General features: G+C 39.9%; 1 protein-coding gene across 2 annotated transcripts in view; it reads left to right on the top strand.

Moving 5' to 3' along the window:
• KCNQ3 (potassium voltage-gated channel subfamily Q member 3) overlaps positions 1-18,041 on the top strand; it is a 196,743-nt gene that overhangs the window by 164,080 nt on the left and 14,622 nt on the right. Inside the window, exons 6-9 of one of the 2 annotated variants that reach the window (XM_021388282.1) lie at positions 65-175; positions 1,594-1,689; positions 2,951-3,045; positions 4,677-4,703. In XM_021388282.1, coding sequence (XP_021243957.1) covers positions 65-175; positions 1,594-1,689; positions 2,951-3,045; positions 4,677-4,703 — 329 coding nt within the window. The remainder of the gene's footprint in view (positions 1-64; positions 176-1,593; positions 1,690-2,950; positions 3,046-4,676; positions 4,704-18,041) is intronic. The other variant, XM_021388283.1, reaches the window with a different exon arrangement.

Genomic DNA, 18,041 nt, shown 5'->3' with positions numbered 1-18,041 from the left:
ATATTTAAAACAGGATTGTTGCTTTTGTTTTACCTATGGGATGGCCTGGTCATTCTGCCCACAGATCACCCTTGCTACGATTGGGTATGGTGACAAGACTCCCAAGACATGGGAAGGACGGCTGATTGCAGCTACGTTCTCGCTCATTGGAGTGTCTTTCTTTGCTCTTCCTGCAGTAAGTAACTTCTTTCTCCTCCCTTAGCCACAACCCAGAGCTGTGTGCTTACAAAAAGAGGATGAAGGGATCAAAACCTGCCAATGGAATCAAAACTCATTAATAGAAGTGATTCAGATGCTTGAGCTGGTCTATATTAGTAAATAACTTTGATCTATGCTCTGCTTCCTGAAGACAAGTAAGACACTGCTATCAAAATCCTTTCTTCCCAGCTTTATAGGTAAACTATCAGAAATAAAATGTCACCCTGATAATCTCTGAACCATGTGTAGACATTGTCTGATACTGTACTAGTTGGCCCAGGACAGAACGAAGTCAGCAGGTGAACAATTTGGGCTATCACAGGAGAGCTCTTGAGCTTGTACCCTAGCCTGCATTAGTTTACAGGTATTGATGTAGCCACACAAGACATTTTTAAAAGATTTGGGGCCTGCTGATCCAGGGTTGTGACCATCTTACCGAGCTGTAAATACTTACAAGCTAGAGACATTTGAGTGATCATCCCAGTGCACTGATCATTCTAAAATTCATGCAGCTCTACAGTACAATTAACCTCATACATTTTCCTCCCTTCCTAAATGAGATTTCTGGCACCACCATGGAAATTCTGTTTCCCCACAATACTAAAGAGAACTTAGATAGCAGGTAGCAATCTAAGTGTTTGGTGTTTGTTTGTTTGTTTTTAATCTAATGAAGTGAAGCTGGCTGCTTAAGAAATGATTTCTAAATTGCTACTCGAAGTATATTTGAACTCTTGTGTCACATGGGCCACATACTTGACTTTTCTGCAAAGTGAGAATGAGACAAGATCTGGGTCACAAGAGCCTAATCACACCAGAAATTGTCGTAAGTCTAGATTTAGGGTGTGTTTCCTTTAGGGTGAGACTTAGAAAGAATTTCACAGAGGCTGGAAAGTCCCAAGGACCCAAATCCAGAGTATAGTTAGTACATCTGTTTTATAACTCAACTGCGTTTTCCCTCTACTCTGTATAAAAAGAAGTACGTTACCATAACACTTCCAAATTGGAAGGGTGGTAGGCATTCAAGAAGCTTGCTGAGAATCTAAAGATGATTTGGCATGGCTTTTGTCACTTGGGAGTGACCAAAACAACCTCCTCAGTGGAGCAGTGGAAAAGGCATAATGTACTGCAGAAGGGTCCTGTGTAGCCATCCTCATTCTCATCCACAGAACCATTTCCTCTCAGAATTCCTCCACCTTTCCTGAGTAAAAAATGCCTATATTACCCCATCTCTAGAGGTATTAAGGCCATCTTGAATGGGGCCCTGGGCAACCTGGTCTGATAGGAGGTGCCTCTATCCACGGCAGAGAATTGGAACTAGATAATCCTTAAGGTTCCTTCCAAACCAAGTCATTCTATGATTTTATGATAAAATCTTGCATCACTCTATGCTTTCAGGGCATTCTGGGTTCAGGGTTGGCACTGAAGGTCCAGGAGCAACATCGTCAGAAACATTTTGAGAAAAGAAGAAAGCCAGCAGCTGAACTCATTCAGGTTTGGAGCTACTTCTCCCCTAATTGAAAAAGTGTTGTTTATGAAGATTGTTGCATGATGCAGCAAGGACCACCTCTTCCCTCATCTCAAATTCTCATTTCTCATTGCAGGATGTGAGAAGCTATATTTGTAAAGAAGTAAGATTTTTCACATTGAGCTAGATAATCCAGTGGTCCTTGCAGTTCTTGAGGAATCTTTCAATTTTCATAATGTCCTTTGAAAGAAAGGTATCATTAGAAACACACCCATCTTCTAGCTTCTGGAAACCAACAAAATTCTGTGTCATCATCACAAAATTACAGAAAACAAGCTGTTGAAAACATATTCTTCCCAAAATCCAGGCTATGCAAGTTCCTTTGAGAAAAAGTTTTATGTGCAAAGTTATGTTGTTATTGGTGTGAAAACAGCAACAGCAGTAACGCAATAGACAGTGACTAGCTCAATCTAGTCAAAATGCATAAATACTAGTATGATGTATAAAAGCTGAAACATAGTGTTGGATCTTCTGTTATGTTATTGGAAGATCAGAGGACTCAGTGGGAAGAATTGTCTTAGCTCACTTGGACTTTTGTTCCAACCTTTGTTATGAGTTCAGAAATTCAAGCATAAAAAGACTTGTCTTGGAGCTGACTAATTACTCAGTGTAGATGTGGAACGCATCCTGAGTGCAGTGAAGCAAATGGTAGCATTTCCACAGAGGGACATAGAAGCTTTCTGTGACATCACATGGAAATATTGGTCTTCATTACAAATGCTGTTCAGGTAACAGAAGGGGTTGCAGGAATGAGCAGTGAACAGAATTTACTGCTTAAATTTACTGCGTACCCACTTAGCATGCAGCAAATTTAGCCATAATATTTCTAACTATGTGCTTTGAGAATTTTGGATGGAGCTCAGCAAAATTTCCTCTGATGGTACATTAGATAGTAACCAATTTAATCACTTCTAGAAATACTGGACAAGACTGGCAGTCCTTGGTGCTCTTTCAGGAGTATGCAATTGGAGAATAAAACTGGTTTAGTCAACTGTAATGTGTTGTTTGCACTGATGGTACTTCTTCCTTTAATAACCTCCCCAGATCAAAAGTCAATGTTAATAATTTTGCCATATATCAACAGTTATTTGGTATGACTCATTAGTAATTCATTTCCAGATAGTCACTCAGGTGAATCATTGTCGTCTTTGAAATAATGTAGCTGTTTTCAGACTGAGGAACAGCCTTACCTTATACTAATTATTGTCTCACCCTTGAAATCTCCAGGCTGCCTGGAGATACTACGCTACTAACCCCAACAGGATTGATCTTGTTGCTACCTGGAGGTTTTATGAATCAATTGTATCATTTCCATTTTTCAGGTAAGTGAATTGCCCACCCTTCCATCACCATTTTCTGTGAAGTTTAAGTCAGGACAGGAAGTACAGAGTTTTGTATATAATGAAGTTTTCATAGGTAGCAGAGAGTTGCCAGTTACCATTTTCCTAGTTGAGAGTGAAAAACATGCTTTTGTCTTCTGGTTCCATGTGCACGTGGATAACTCCCTTTGTGTCTCTCATGTTGGGGTTGAACAAAGGAGAAGGTTGTCTTGCAAACAGCTTCCTTTTGTAAGACTTTGGAGTTTATTGATCTCAGTTTCTCCCTCTATAATTTTGATCCCGAGAAAGTTTGAGCCACAGGCCCCTGCACTGTTCACACCTTCTAGGATGTAACTCTATATTTTATAGAGATGGGCTGTGCTGAAAGTTCTTACTTTTCCCTCTCCAGTTCAACCAGTCTGAGAACTGTATTGTCACAGTGGTGGCCATGACACAAGAACACAATTAATGCTTGTTAGATGCTTATCTTTTGGCAATACTGTTTGTTTATGGGTATAATTCAGTGGAGGACAGTCAAGGAATGTCTAAAACTGTCCTGACACTGTTCATTGAAGGTTCACAAGAAAACTTTGTTGGTGAGTTGGGGTCACTATTTTTTAATCCTAATTATGATCACCACTCTAGAGTTCAGTGGAAAGCATTTCATGCATAAAACATTTATAATTAATCTGTTCTCGTAAATTAATGGGTGTCTGATACTCACTTTTCTTGTCTCACCTTGAGGTATTAATACAAAAATGCCCATTAAATGCCCATTCTTCCAGCTATAGACAATCAGTTGCTAATAATGGGTATTAATTAACAAAGGATATAATTTCAACATTCATTCTGGGCTTGCTGTTATGCTTCGTTCTGAAAACAAGTGCTCTGAACCCATCGCTCAGCACAGATGAGCTGTACTCACTGTGCTAATACAGCAATGCCTGCTGTTGCTTAAAACTGACTTGAAGAAACTTTTCAGTTTCCTGCCTTCTCAAAGGGAAAATCACAAATATTACCTATTTCTTTGTTTTATTCACATTGTATTTCTTTAGAACTAATCTCGCATCGGTCACAAAGGAAATCTCTAAGAAAAAGCACAAGTGTTTAATTAAGGCTCAGTATTTTTCTTTTTTGTATCCCTCCTCACTCTGTATCTATTCCCACATTATCCATTACACAGTGATTCCTACAGGGTTCCTTGACCTCACATTTTGTTCAGAGAATACTTCTCAGGTTCACCTGAAGTCTAGACTCACTACTGTGTTTTCAAACTTGTCCTTTGTACGAAGGTTCTTCTATGATTTAAATGTAACCTGAAATTTAAGAGGTGTTTTGCAAATAAGGTCCTGGGAGAGAGGGCAAGGGATTGACTTCTCATCAAATGCTGGATTACCATTCTAAGCAGCAAAGATTGATTTCAGTGAACTGTTTCATTTACTTTGCTTTATGACTAGCTGAAAATGTAGTGTCAAAGCTTTTAATTCTGTTGTCAGAAATTATCTGATCATGGAACAAAAAAAGTATAAACAATTAGCAATAGATTAACAATTTCCATTAAAAGAATCTGCTGGATTTATTGTGTAATTCTTCTCTTCTTCCTTTCTTGTAATGCTTCCTCTCATCTATAAAAGGAAAGAGCAATTGGATGGTACTGCCAGGTATGCCTCTGTCATTATTATAGACTTCTTTTAATACAGTTATTGGAGAACGCAGGTTAAATGGTTCTTTGTGGATTTATGAGCTGTTAACCAAAACATGCTACTAACACCATAGGTAGCCATTAAAAATTATTAACCAATCCATTTCTTAGTTGCTTGCTTTGTTCCCAACTTAACAACACAGCTAAAATGCTAATAGTAGAAATGGAAAGTGTTGCTTGCTGATTGTCTGTAAACAGCCTTATTGTTTGTTATGATTAATCACAGTCTATAGAGATTTCTCCTGGTCCATGCTGTAGGGGCAGGGTTTAGCATTCAGGTTGTTCTGCGGTGAATTGAAAGTTCTGCCTCATGTTATTGCTCAACAGTCCTGCACAGAACAATGTTTTGATGTAAGGGATCAGGTCTGTGTCATTTCAACATATTCACAGATTTCTTGATGATAAATAGGAAGATGAAAGGCTAAGATGGATGAATAGGATAATCAAGCTCTCTCACTTTACTAATAAGGCTACATTAGGGTTGAGGGCTTGTTCTCACCTCTGCTGAAGTAGATGAGAAAGTTTGCAGTAACTTTGGGGATTTATGAGCAAAGAGAATGAAAGAATAATTGATCCTAATACTGGTTAGTCATTGAAGACTACAGCAGAGCAGACACTGTCAGTGAACCTACAAGGTCTTGGATATATTTGTAAATGAATTATTCATAACTCCTCCAGCTAAATTACAGATTTGAAAGCACATAAAGTAATTTAACCTCTTAGGTCAACAACATAAAACACTTAAATGCTAAACTACTATCAATGGATAATCCACAATGAAAGTCAATAGGTATTAAAGGATAAATAGTTCCACAAAGACTTATGATTAAGCTGTTTCCATTTTCATTCCCATTTAAAATATACAGAAAATGAGTAAGAATTGTAGAAAAATTTGTAAACTGCCGGGGAATTACAGCTCTCCTAGAGAAGTTTCTGCACCTGCAGTGACAGAACAATTTCTCAAGTACCCTCTGAGTTGCTCTATTGTTTAGGCCAGTAGAAAGCATTTAACATGGATGAATTGGATTAAAAACTGAAAATTATGACTCTCAGCCCAGAATCTTTAAAACTGTAATCCCATGGCCCTCGTTCTAGAGGGTTATGTGTTGTTTTTGAATTTTTAGGTAAGTAAAAACCTTCAGCAAAATCATCATTAATCCTATATGGGAGCCTTAGTAACAATGTGTTTAGAGAAATAAGCATTATAAAAAATGGATTGTAACCCCTCCAGGTAAAAAGACAAACATTGGCACTTGTGGAAGCATCCAATGACCTCAGTAGATATGAGACTGAGCTCTAAAATCTGCTCATTTTGACAGTTCCACATCCCATCTCTCATAAAACTCTTATTACAGATCATATAGTTAAAAAAAAAAAAAAGGCAAAAGATTTAATCTTCTTCCCGTACTGATTTAGTATGGGAAGTATAAGTTGTACTGCAGTTTGTGTTGAAGGCTATATTGAATTAAATGGGCAATAAGGAAATGTGGTCCTAGTGGAGAGAGTAGCCCATCAATACACTCAGTCTTGCACAGTGGAGTACTTAATGGGTAGGTTGTAGTAATAAGTTAATTGTCTGAACTGTGTAATGGAGAAAAGAATGGGTCCAAATCTTTCCCAAAAGAGTCAGAAAGTATTAGCAGTCAATTAAGTAAGAAGGAGGTTGGACTTGATGATCTTAAAGGTCTTTTCCAACCTGAGTGATTCTATGATTAAGGAGGAGAATAGATTGGGTAAATTACTGGCTGAGAGGATGGTGTCAGGATCAAGGTTTTGAGTATTATGATCTTGGGCAGGACTTTGAAAGACCAGGTATGTGGGCATCAGACAGAATATGACAGAGCAAATGGGACAAAAGTGTTCTGGGGAGCAGGGTGGCTGTATTGATTACCAGAGCTTTAAACTAGGTCGATGGGGAAAGGGGATGGAGCCCCTTGTGACAGAGACGGGCCTGGTAATGCTGCCTTTTTAGTAAACTCTGGAGAAATGCCTCTCAGTTGTCCAACTGGATTTTGTAATTACTCTTCAGAGAAGATAACATCACCAGTAGTCTGGCTTAAACCTTCTTGCATCCCTCTAGAGATACTTGCATCCTCTGCTTCCCTAAAGTGCCTGTATACCAATGCACAGTATGGGAAATAAACAGGAAGCTGTGTGCAATCACAGAGCCATGATCTCATTGTGGTCACAAAGACATGGTGGAACAGCTCACATGACTGGAATGCTGTCATGGATGGCTATGTCCTCTTTTGGAAAGGAAGGCTGATGAGGTGACGTGGTGGAGTTGCTCTTTATGTGAGAGAGCAACTAGAATATACTGAGCTCCACTTCGGCGGGAGAGATGAACAAGTGGAGAGTTTGTGAGTAAGAATGAAGGGGCGGGCTAACATAGGTGACGCTGTTGTGAGTGCGTACTCCAGGCCACCTGATCAGGAGGGGAAGCCTTTTACGAACAGCTGGAAGTAGCCTCACTATCCCCAGGAATGGTTCTCATGGGGAACTTCAACCATCCTGACATTTGTTGGATGAGCAACACAGCCAGGCACACAAGGTTCAGGTGGTTTCTGCAGTGTGTTGATGATAACTTTCTGATGCAGGTGATGAAGGAGCCAGTGAGGAGGGGTGTGCTACTTGACCTTGTTTTTACCAAAAAGGAAGGGATGGTCAGTGATATGGTGGGTGAGGGAAGCTTGGGATGCAGTGATCATGAAATGGTGGAGTTCAAGATATTGTGTGGAAGAAGCAAAGCAATAAGTAGAATTGCTGCCCTGGACCTCAGGAGAGCCAACTTTGACTTCTTCAAAGACCTACTTGGAGGTATCCCATGGGCTACAGTGTTAGAAGGTAAAAGGGCCCATGAGAGCTGGTTGCTGCTTAAACACCGTTTCTTCCAAGCTCAAGACTGGTGCATCCCTAAGAGTAAGAAATTTGGGAAAGGTGGCAAGAGACCTACATAGATGAGCAAGGAACTCATGGATAAACTGAAAAGAAAGAAGAAGGTCCACGAAATGTGGAAAAAGGGCCTGTCCACCTGGGAAGAATATAGGATTGTTATAAGAGCCTATAGGGATGCAATGAGGAAGGCTGAGGCCCTCTTGGAATTAAACCTTGCAAAGGAGGTAAAGGATAACAAGAAAGATTTTTTTAAGAATGTCAACAGTGAAAGGAAGGGATGTGGAATCCCTACTAAATGAGGTGGGTGCCTTGGTAGCAGGGGACACTGAGAAGGCAAAGATTCTGAATGCCTTTTTTGCTTCAGTCTTTATTGCTAAGACTAGCCCTCAGGAATCCCAGACACTGGAGTTAAGACAGTCTGGGGAAAGGAAGACTTTCCGCTGGTCGAGGTGGATTTGATCAGAGAGCATCAATCCAAAATCAATGCATACAAATCCATGGGCCCCGATGGGATGCACCCACATGTGCTGAGAGAACTGGCAGAGGTGATTGCTGAACTGCTCTCTGTCATCTTTGAAAGGTCCTGGCAAATGAGAGAGGTGCCTGAAGACTAGAGGATAGCCAATGTCACTCCAGTCTTTTAAAAGGGCAAGAAGGAGGATCCAGGAAACTACAGGGCAGCCAGCCTCATCTCTGTCTCTGGAAATGTGATGGAACAACTTGTTCTGGATGCCATCTCCAAGCAATTGGAAGAGAAGAAGGTTATCAGAAGTACTCAACATAGATTCACCAAGGAGAAATCATACTTGACCAGCCTGATAGCCTTCTATGATGTCATCACTGGCTGGGTAGATGGTGGAAGAGCAGTGGATGTTGTGTACCTTGACTTCAGCAAGGTGTTTGACACTGTCTCCCACAACATCCTTGCTATGAAACTTAGAAAATGTGGGATAGATGAGTGGACAGTGAGATGGATTGAGAACTGCCTCACTAGCAGAGCTCAGAAGGTTCAGGACATCAGCAGTGCAGAGTCCGGTTGGAGGCTTGTAACTAGCAGTGTTGCTCAGGGGGCTGTTCTGGGTTTGGTCTTGTTCAACATCTTCATCAATGACCTGGATGAAGGGATAGAGTCCACTTTCAGCAAGTTTGCTGATGATACAAAGCTGAGAGTATTGGCTGACATACCAGAAGGGTGTGCCGCCATTCATCAAGACCTGGACAGACTGGATAGTTGGGTGGTGAGGAGCCTGATGGGGTTCAACAAAAGCAGGTATGGAGTCCTACACCTGGGTAGGAATAACCACGTGCTTCAGTACAGGTTAGGGGATGACCTACTGGAGCGGAACTCTGCAGAGAAGGACTTGGGAGACCTGGTGTACAGCAGGTTGGCCATGAGCCAGCAGTGTGCCCTTGTGGCCAAGAAGGCCAATGGTATCCTGGGATGCATTAAAATGAGTGTGGCCAGTAAGTTGAGGGAGGTAATGGGGTGCATTAAAAAGAGCATGGTCAGAAGGTCAAGGGAGTTTCTCCTCCCCTCTACTCTTCCCTGGTGAGGCCACATTTAGGCTACTGTGTCCAGTTGTGGGCTCTTCAGTTCAATAAAAGACAGGGATCTCCTAGGAGTCCAGTGGAGGGCCACAAAGATGATAAAGGGCCTGGAGCATCTCCCATATGAGGAAAGATTGAGTGACCTGGATCTGTTCAGTCTGGGGAAAAGAAGACTGTGGGGATCTGATAAATGTTTATCAGTATGTAAAGGGAGGTGGGAGGCAAATGGATGCGGCCAGGCTCTTCTCGATGGTGTGTAGCAATAGGACAAGGAGTAATGGCCTAAAAATTGAACATTGGAAGTTCTACACAAACATGTGGAAGAACTTCTATACAGTAAGGGTGACAGAGCACTGGAACAGGTTGCCCAGAGAGGTTGTGGAGTCTCCTTCTGTGGAGATATTCAAGATCTGCCTGGACTCTTACCTGTGTGACCTATAGTAGGGTACCTGCTTTAGTGGAGGGTTTGGACTTGATGATCTCTTGAGGTCTCTTCCAACCCCTGCAATTCTGTGATTCTGTGATTCTTTGAAAATTAAAAAATGAGGCCCAGCTGTGTGAAAATTTAAGATGGACAGTGCACTAAATGTCAGAGTTTCTATTCTTCAACATGAAAGCTCTTTATGAACCCCATAGAGTTGGATTCTATGACAGATCTTTCTAGGACCTCTGCTCCAAGCAGGAGCTGGCAGCATAATAAAATCACATGTAGATGCAACTCCTTGTTCTTAGACCATTTGGGAAAAAACACAGAGTAAGCTGCAATGTGAAGAGTCCATTTCAGAAGTTGTATGCCAAGGCAAGTTTGCAGAGAAGGATTTGTGGTAGTAGAAAGCTAATTAAAATCTGACAACAGCCCAAGGCTTTACTGAAGCTTACTGTAAACTAGAACTAAAGATGTGAGATGCGATGAAGAACATGTTAACCCAGACAGTGGGCTGAATCATGTAAGTACTGAAGAGATTTGCAATGTTGCTCTGTTAAGAACAGCACTTTACCTACAAGCCCTGTACATCCCCAAAACCAGGAGTAACTGGGACTGTGCTTTTCAGTGCTTGCTGGTGGGGAGTCTGCTGGCTTCATGCTGCAGATGCCACTAGCTGTTTCTTCTTTAATCAATGCTTTAAGCTGCCAGCCCTACTGAAAATGACCTGAGGGTACTGGTGAATGGGAAGCTGCACATGAGCCAGCAGTGTGCCCTCACAGCCCAGAAAGCCAACTGTTTCCTGGGCTGGCAAGCAGATCGAGGGAGCTGATTTTGCCCCTCTACTCTGCGCTGGTGAGGCCTCACCTGGAGTACTGCATCCAGATGCGGAGTCCTCAGTACAGGAGAGATGTGGACCTGCTAGAGCATGTCCAAAGAAGGGCCACAGAAATGACAAAAGGGTTGGAACACCTCTCCTACAAGGACAGGCTGAGAGAGCTGGGGCTGTTCAGCCTGGAGAAGAGAAGGCTCTGGGGAGACCTTATAGTAGCCTTTCAGTATCTAAAAGGGAGCTATTGGAAAGAAGAGGACAGACTCTTTAGCAGGGTCTGTGGTGATAGAACAAGGGGAAATGGTTTCAAGCTTAAAGAGAGTAGAGTTAAGTTAGATATATGGAAAAAGTCTTTTACAGTGAGAGTGGTGAGCCACTGGAACAGGTTCTCCAGAGAGGCAGTGGCTGCCCTGTCCCTGGATACTTTCCAGGTCAGGCTGGAGCAGGCCCTGGGCTGCCTGCTCTAGCTGTCAATGTCCCTGTTCACTGTAGGGGAGTTGGACTAGGTGACCTTAAGAGGTCCCTTCCAACTCTAAGTATTCTATGATTCTATGAAATCTCAGATTGCAATTGTGTCTGTAGAGAAAGGAGGATTTCCTGTTTCGACCTGATCTGAAGACTCCTATGCTGTTGCACTTTTGTATGTATTATAAAGGATTTTCATCTTCCCAGAAAGGGAATTTGATGTAAAAAGTTACATTAATATCCTTATTTACTAGAGTGCTCTCATTCAGCTAATACTAAGGTGCCTGACTTACATGTCCCATCCTTTGGAGAGGGCTTTTGCAGAGTGAACATTGTTTATTTTGAAACAACTGTTTATGTCTGTGTTTGAGGAAGTAATTGTGGCATGATTTTTCCGCACTGTTGTTAACAGCTATTAGCACTTACTTTGATTAGTGCGTTAATTTTGAATCACGTGTGTATACAGGCACTTTAGTGAAGGATTTTGAACTTTCTCCTAGGGCTTTGCTCCTAGTCAGGTTTTTAATTTCTGCATAGAGCATTACCAAACTGTAGAAGGAGACATCAGGAAAACACATTAATTCCAAGGTCAGCTATTGTGTGACTGCAGAAAAGACGTTTATCCCTGTTTCCTTATGTCTTCAAGATAAATAATATCCCTCTGTCCTTGGAAATATGTTTTGAGATCTTTAAGTGGCAGAATATTGTACTAGTCTTACCTACTATGTGAGTATAATATAATGCATATAATGTGGTGCATTTTTGTATTACCAGTAATTACAACTTACTGAAAATAAAAGCATAGTTAGCAAGGCTGGAAAATTTCACTATCAGCATTTCTTCTTAATGCAACTTCCCAAAACAGGAAGGGGAAAAAAGTCACTCTGAACTGCATACTTCATTAAATACAAATGAAAGGCTATTCCCATTCTCTTTCATAGAGCTTTTCATGGGTTATCATTAACGTCTCATCTTAATAACTTTTCTTCACTTTACAGTAATGTCATGTTTAGTAGGGAGTCATTCTTTGGATCGAGCCTCACGAGAAAACTTAGGTATATACATTCAAGTAACAATTGAGCCTTACTCTTCATATTTCTTGCATGCCATTCTCTGCCTGCAATTTCTGTTTTGACAGCAGTAGTTCATCTAACCACCATGAAAAGTAAGGGAGATAAGAAAGAAACATTACTTAAATATAAAAATAAGCTTGCATGATCTTGCAGATAGTTCATTTTTCTGCTGTTCTGAAAACATGGTATCTAGTCATAGCTCTGCCAATGATCTGCTTACAAACAAGCGCTTTTCACTGTTTTCATAGAGTGAGAATGATACTAACCTACTCTGCTAAGCGTCTAGAAGTCTATGGGTGAAAAATCTCCTGTAAGAGCTGAAAAACATTTCTTGTGCAGCCCCAACCCTGTCAATACAAATGCATGCAAGAAACTTTGCATTTGAGTTCAGCAGATCAACATTCCTGCATATGTATTTACAGGTTGAGGTTCAGGAAATGGAAAAAAAAGTGGATGATTTTGATCATCTGAATGAAGTTAGTGACATGCTTAAACATCTTGCTGAACTGTGAATTAAGACTTGGGGCAAGGACCTTTTCTTCTTGCAGTGAAACATAGAAATAATTAGTAGCAATCCAGAATTCTGAAAGACACATCATTGGAAATACTAAGAGTTTGACTACATTGTTAAATATTTTATTTTATCCTGCACAAACATCTTCCTGTCATTCAACTTTATCTTGTTCTTCTCATTTCTACTTCATTTCACAAACATCAGTACATAATTCAGCTTTCCTAGTCTAAGCCCTTCATCTTTTGGAGAGCTGCTAGTGAAGCATTCCATTTTTCATTTGATGATTGGCCCATGCAAAATATTTGAGAGACACTGATTTTTCTAGTGATCAATGCATGGAGAAATGTTCACTGCCAAGTAAAGAGTGGGTCAACATCCATGTGATTTCTATTTACATTTCTGGCTGCATCCTTTGGTGAAAAATATCCATCTTGTTTTCACAAGGAATTGAACTTGTAGTATTCTCCCCATGGAATATTAGGCTGATATTGCTTATTTTTGCCCATTTCTAATCACTTTAGAGGGGAATGAGGAAAGGGACTGAGAAAAAGCCAGGTAGTGTGAGCAGGGGCTCCTTCTCTTTCTGAAGAGCGTCAAAGATGAGTCTAAAGAAGAACTCATGCTCATATTTCTCACCAGACAATTTGGATGGTGAGTTTGAGTTTAAAGTTAGGTCTACACTTAAATACCAAGAAGGACATGAACCACCAAAGGAAGAGGAAATGCGTTAGCTAAAATGGGACATTTTTCCCTCCCAAATCAGAAACTTGCAAATTTAGACCTTGAGATTCATGGTGCCAAGTGGCTTTTTAAAAGAAGATATTAGTTGTCAAGTAGTTATGGTCAACTATTTTGAAGCTGATCATTTTTGTGTGTTATTCTCTATAGAAATAAATGTTATTTGATTTTCTTGATAGGAAAAGCTGATTGGCTAAATTTTGTAAGTACTTTGGAACAGAAGAGTGTTCTGTGTTTTATATTGGGAAAACATGAGGACTCTTAGAGATGAGTTGAAAGTATTCACTGAGGGTTAGATTTTCATCTGGGCTCATTGCTGTCTTCATATTAGTTGTATGCTAATTTCCATTGGGAACAGCTCAAAGGAGAATATTTCTGAAAATCTCATTTAGAATGTTTGATTTCCCAAACCTAAGTTCACCCATACAGTGATAGTACAGCTGATAATGCAGTACAATACTGGAGTAAGCCTGGCTTCCTTTCGCTTCCAGTTATTTGAAACTAGCCTAACCTAATGATCAGCTATCCTAGTGGTTAGATAAATTGCAAAAATATGAGATTTCCTGGTTATTATTACTCTGTGTGAGTTGAAAAGGGTAAATATGTGGAAGAGGGTTGTGTTTGACTCATTTTTAGTATTAATTCATTATTTTTCTTCTCATACACGTCTCATTTGCTTATGAAACTCCAATGTTAAGCAAAACACAGAGAGGAGAGTATCTGGCTTGCATGATGGGATGTAACTGCATTATTTCCATGCATGACTGTTTCTGAACCAGTATTCCTAGTTCAGTGGTTCCCACTCTTTATTCACAGCAGGGGTAGAACATCTGCTGCAGAAGCCAGCCATTTCTTGTGTATCCCTCAAGTAAATTCTTCTCTCAGATGTTCCAAAATATTTCCCTCTGCTCTATGGGAGCAAGAATCTGAGAGCTGAACTGTCCTTTAGCTATGAAGATAGTTTGCAATGCATCTGCCTTCCTCCCTTTGTAATGGTCTGTATCTAATCTAGCATAAAGGGGTTCCCATCCTTGGACTCCACTTTGAAGATAAAGGTTTGAGGAAAACTTTTATCCCATCACAAAGGAGAGGATGCAATGGCATGCAAGACAAGAAATGGCAATGTATCCAAGCTAGTCAGAAAAAAAAAACTCTGCACTTTTATCATTATGTTTGGGATATGCCCTGCAATTTCTGGAATAGCACTGGAAATCAGAAATCCTATTTTCCTATGGGAAAGCCAAAGGATGTGAGACCACTGTCCCAAAGAGAGAAAGAGCAGCTAATATCAGTAGGTGGATTCTGAAAGACAAGCAGCAATACATGAACTTGTAGGTGGGAACCACTGTCCTAGCCACTCTCATGAAGGATGATGTGATTTGCGCATGCTTCATACTCTGAGACTGAGCCATGCGCATGCTCTTTTAATGATGGGGATTGTGTCATGAGAAAAAATGTTTCCTGAGTGTTTTTAAAAATCACTATGTAAGCATAAACCCCAGCAGACCCAGATTTCATCCCCTGGAAATGAGAGTAAAGTCCATCTTTTCCATGATGACAGCTAGCCATTTGTCTGGAAAGAACCTTCATTGTTTTTTTTTTCTATACAACATATTGTATTTTTCATGTGAAGCTGAAGATTGATTTTCTGAGTATTCTACTGCTCTGGCTGCCTGCATATGACCACAATTTTCTATATTTATTATGTAAAAATACTGATATGAGTGAATGTTACTTTAAGGGTTAATCATCAGCATTACATTAATGAGAAAGGCACTGGATCGCATAACTTCAGCTTAGGCTAGAGAGATATGCATTTCAAATTAATTCTCACCTAGATCTTTCTGTAATCAATAATAACAGACAAGTTCCTCCAGCTGGGAAGTCATTCTAAAGTGAAACAGTCTCAGCAGGTTGCTATCTTCCCACTGAGCATAAAAAGGAATCTAAAGATCAATCTTAGGCAAGATTTTAAAGAGCTTAAAGCAGATCAGTTGAGTTCTAAATCTAAGATGCCTGTGCAACAGTCTTTGGACAGTGATTTGTTCATGAACTGGCACTTATCAATGGGAAAAGTTACTCTAGAAAGGCAATTTGGGAATGGCTTATGTTCGTATTAGCTACCATAATAAAAAAAAAAAAAAAAAAAAAAAAGAGGGTAACTATATATGCAATGGAGAACATCATACCAAATAGGCAGCCTTTTTTGCTGAATGCAGAGGAATAGTTTGATCTGTTTAGATCTATGAGCAGGTTATGAAATCTTGATTACTGCTATTCTGAGGTAGGTCCATGACAGAAATTTCTGTCCCTGCACTGAAAAAAAAATCACCACCACAGGGTGAATATTTTGGATTCTTTGCATTGTCCACTAACCCTTTGCCTGCTCCTTTGGTCTATGTGAAACCTTCAATGCCATTTGTGCATTCTTATCTTTTGGTAATACAGACAGTTGATATAGGAATTTTAAGGGGAAAACTTTGAGGCATCTGGATATGTGTTTTGAAGTACTGAGCAACTTTCTGGAAAGAGATTCAGAGGCCATGTGAAATAACAACTACTTTTCTCCAATATCGTTTTTTAACTGCTTTTCATAAGCAACAGAAATCCTCTGTCTTACCTATTTTTCTCTTTCTTCAGTTTTCAAGTTCTTTCCCGTAAGCATATTCTTCCATTTAGAACTTCTCTGCAGTGCTACTAAAACAAATCTTGTGAGGTTTGATAAATAGCTCCAAGGCAATGTGGTACATGTGACCACTCCTCTCCTTTGACAAAATTACTTCATTGTATGAAATCGTCTGAGTTTCACTCCTAGATTTCATCCTCCTTAGAGCTTCCTTCTCATCCTTGACTGTTTTTCCAGAAACCCTTCTAACTAATATGTTCAATCTTGAAATCCTAAGTACAGATGGGCTAAATTCTCCTCTCTCATTTGAGATTTATTTATCACTGGTTATCTGTTAATCTTAGCACGAAATGCTAATCTCCATAACAAGCCTATTGTACCTACAATTGTTTCAAACTTAGAGGAAAATGTTTAGTTTTATTAACAGTAAACAGACCTTCTCTGCTTTAGTTTCTTCCTCTTTGTAGCTCGCTTTATAGTTTCCTTCAGTCTACAAAGATCACTGCCTCTCCAGACATGCTTAATTAATTTCTCTGTCTTTCCTCACATTGAAAACTTCACTCCTAATTTTCATGCCCATGAGTTTATATTTCCTGGCTGACTCTTTGCTATCACTCAGTTAGTCTTCAGTACTTTCCTCTGCATTAAAATATTTTTCAGTGTTTTCTTCCTACTTTAACCCCCCAAACACTACACAAATCATTCAGTTGGCTTTTATTGCCATGCCCTTTCTAGACTTGCTCAAGTTAGCTGTCTTCCTCTCCTAGTATATGTTTTTTTCTATATATAGTATATGAGTGCTTGAATAATCCAAAGTTCACAGCGATGCCTTGGAATAAAGACATCTGTCCTGCACAGCACTACGTCTCTCAGACATGGCCTCTGAGAATATAGATAAGTGACAGTAATACAGAAGAGACCACAGATTTCTCTATCTTAATAGAAAGCAAACTGGTTTTTCAGATCCTATACTCACCACTAGTTTAGCCTTTGGAGCACTGTGTCAGATCAGTCAGATCCAGAGTTCAGACCAGAAGAAGAAACTATGGAATTCATTTAAAAAAAAAAATTCTTAAGGCTGAACATGAAAGTACCCTACACGTTTTGTGGTGACTAATTCACCATAGACATCAATAAGTAGTATTTCTTATTTTTCTACAAACAGAAAAGCGTTCCTTGATTTTTGCTTTGCATATTTGTCTGCACTTTGTACATCTTCCCCTCAAGCTATTAATTCCTCAGGAAACTACACAAGGGCAAAATCTGGGTAAAATTAATACCACTCACTAAGATCATTCTAATTCTTCTCTCAGATCTGTGCTTTTATCTCCTCAAATCATTGACTTCAGGTCTGGCACTGCCGATACATCAGGACTAGCTGTGTGTCTCCATACTCACACAAGTCCTTAGTTTTGCCACTTCCATACCTGCACACACGTATACACTTCATATGCATGTCTGAATTTAATAAGCAGCAGAAACTGCATTTACAAGTATTGCGATATTGTCAACAACAAAATTCAGAAAGTCTGAGAAAACATTCTACACAAATGTTTGTACTTCAGCCTTTTAAGACAGGGATATTTCACAGAATCACAGAATTGCAGGAGTTAGAAAGGGTCTCTGGAGATCATCTAGTCCAGCTCTCCCTTCTGGGTCAAAAGAATTATTAATAAGAATCTGATAGTAAAGATGGGGGCTCCAGTAACTCATATTAAAAAAAAAACAAAAACACCTGCAGCAACTGTGAATTGCAATGCTCAAATAAATTTGGGAACTTTTTATGCTGTAAGTTGCAGTATTCTTACTAGAGTCAGCACTCCTATAAAAGCTGCTGTTTCTATCTATTTAATTGCTATTTTAAGAAGAATATTCCAAAAACTTCCACTGTGGTGAGATACCCACAGGCAGAGCTCTGAGGTGGAAATAGCTCCTTCTGTCAAAGAGGGGTGTTGTTGACACTAAAAATCCCCAGCTTCCAAAGACATCGCTAGAACACACAAAAAATCCATCTGACCAAGATGATAGCTCCTTAAACAGAGAATAAATAGTCCTGTGAGTGAGACTCTTCACTCACAACCTCTGCACACAAGTAATTAGCTTTGACTACTATGTCCTTACAGGGTGGACCCTCTCCATCCTTGCTTTTCCACACCTGCAAGTTCAGTGGCTTTGGCTGAAC

This window comes from Numida meleagris, chromosome 2 (assembly GCF_002078875.1).
Source record: "Numida meleagris isolate 19003 breed g44 Domestic line chromosome 2, NumMel1.0, whole genome shotgun sequence".
NCBI lineage: Eukaryota > Metazoa > Chordata > Aves > Galliformes > Numididae > Numida > Numida meleagris.
The sequence above is the reverse complement of the archived record's forward strand: the minus strand, read 5'-3'. Positions and strand labels throughout refer to the sequence as shown.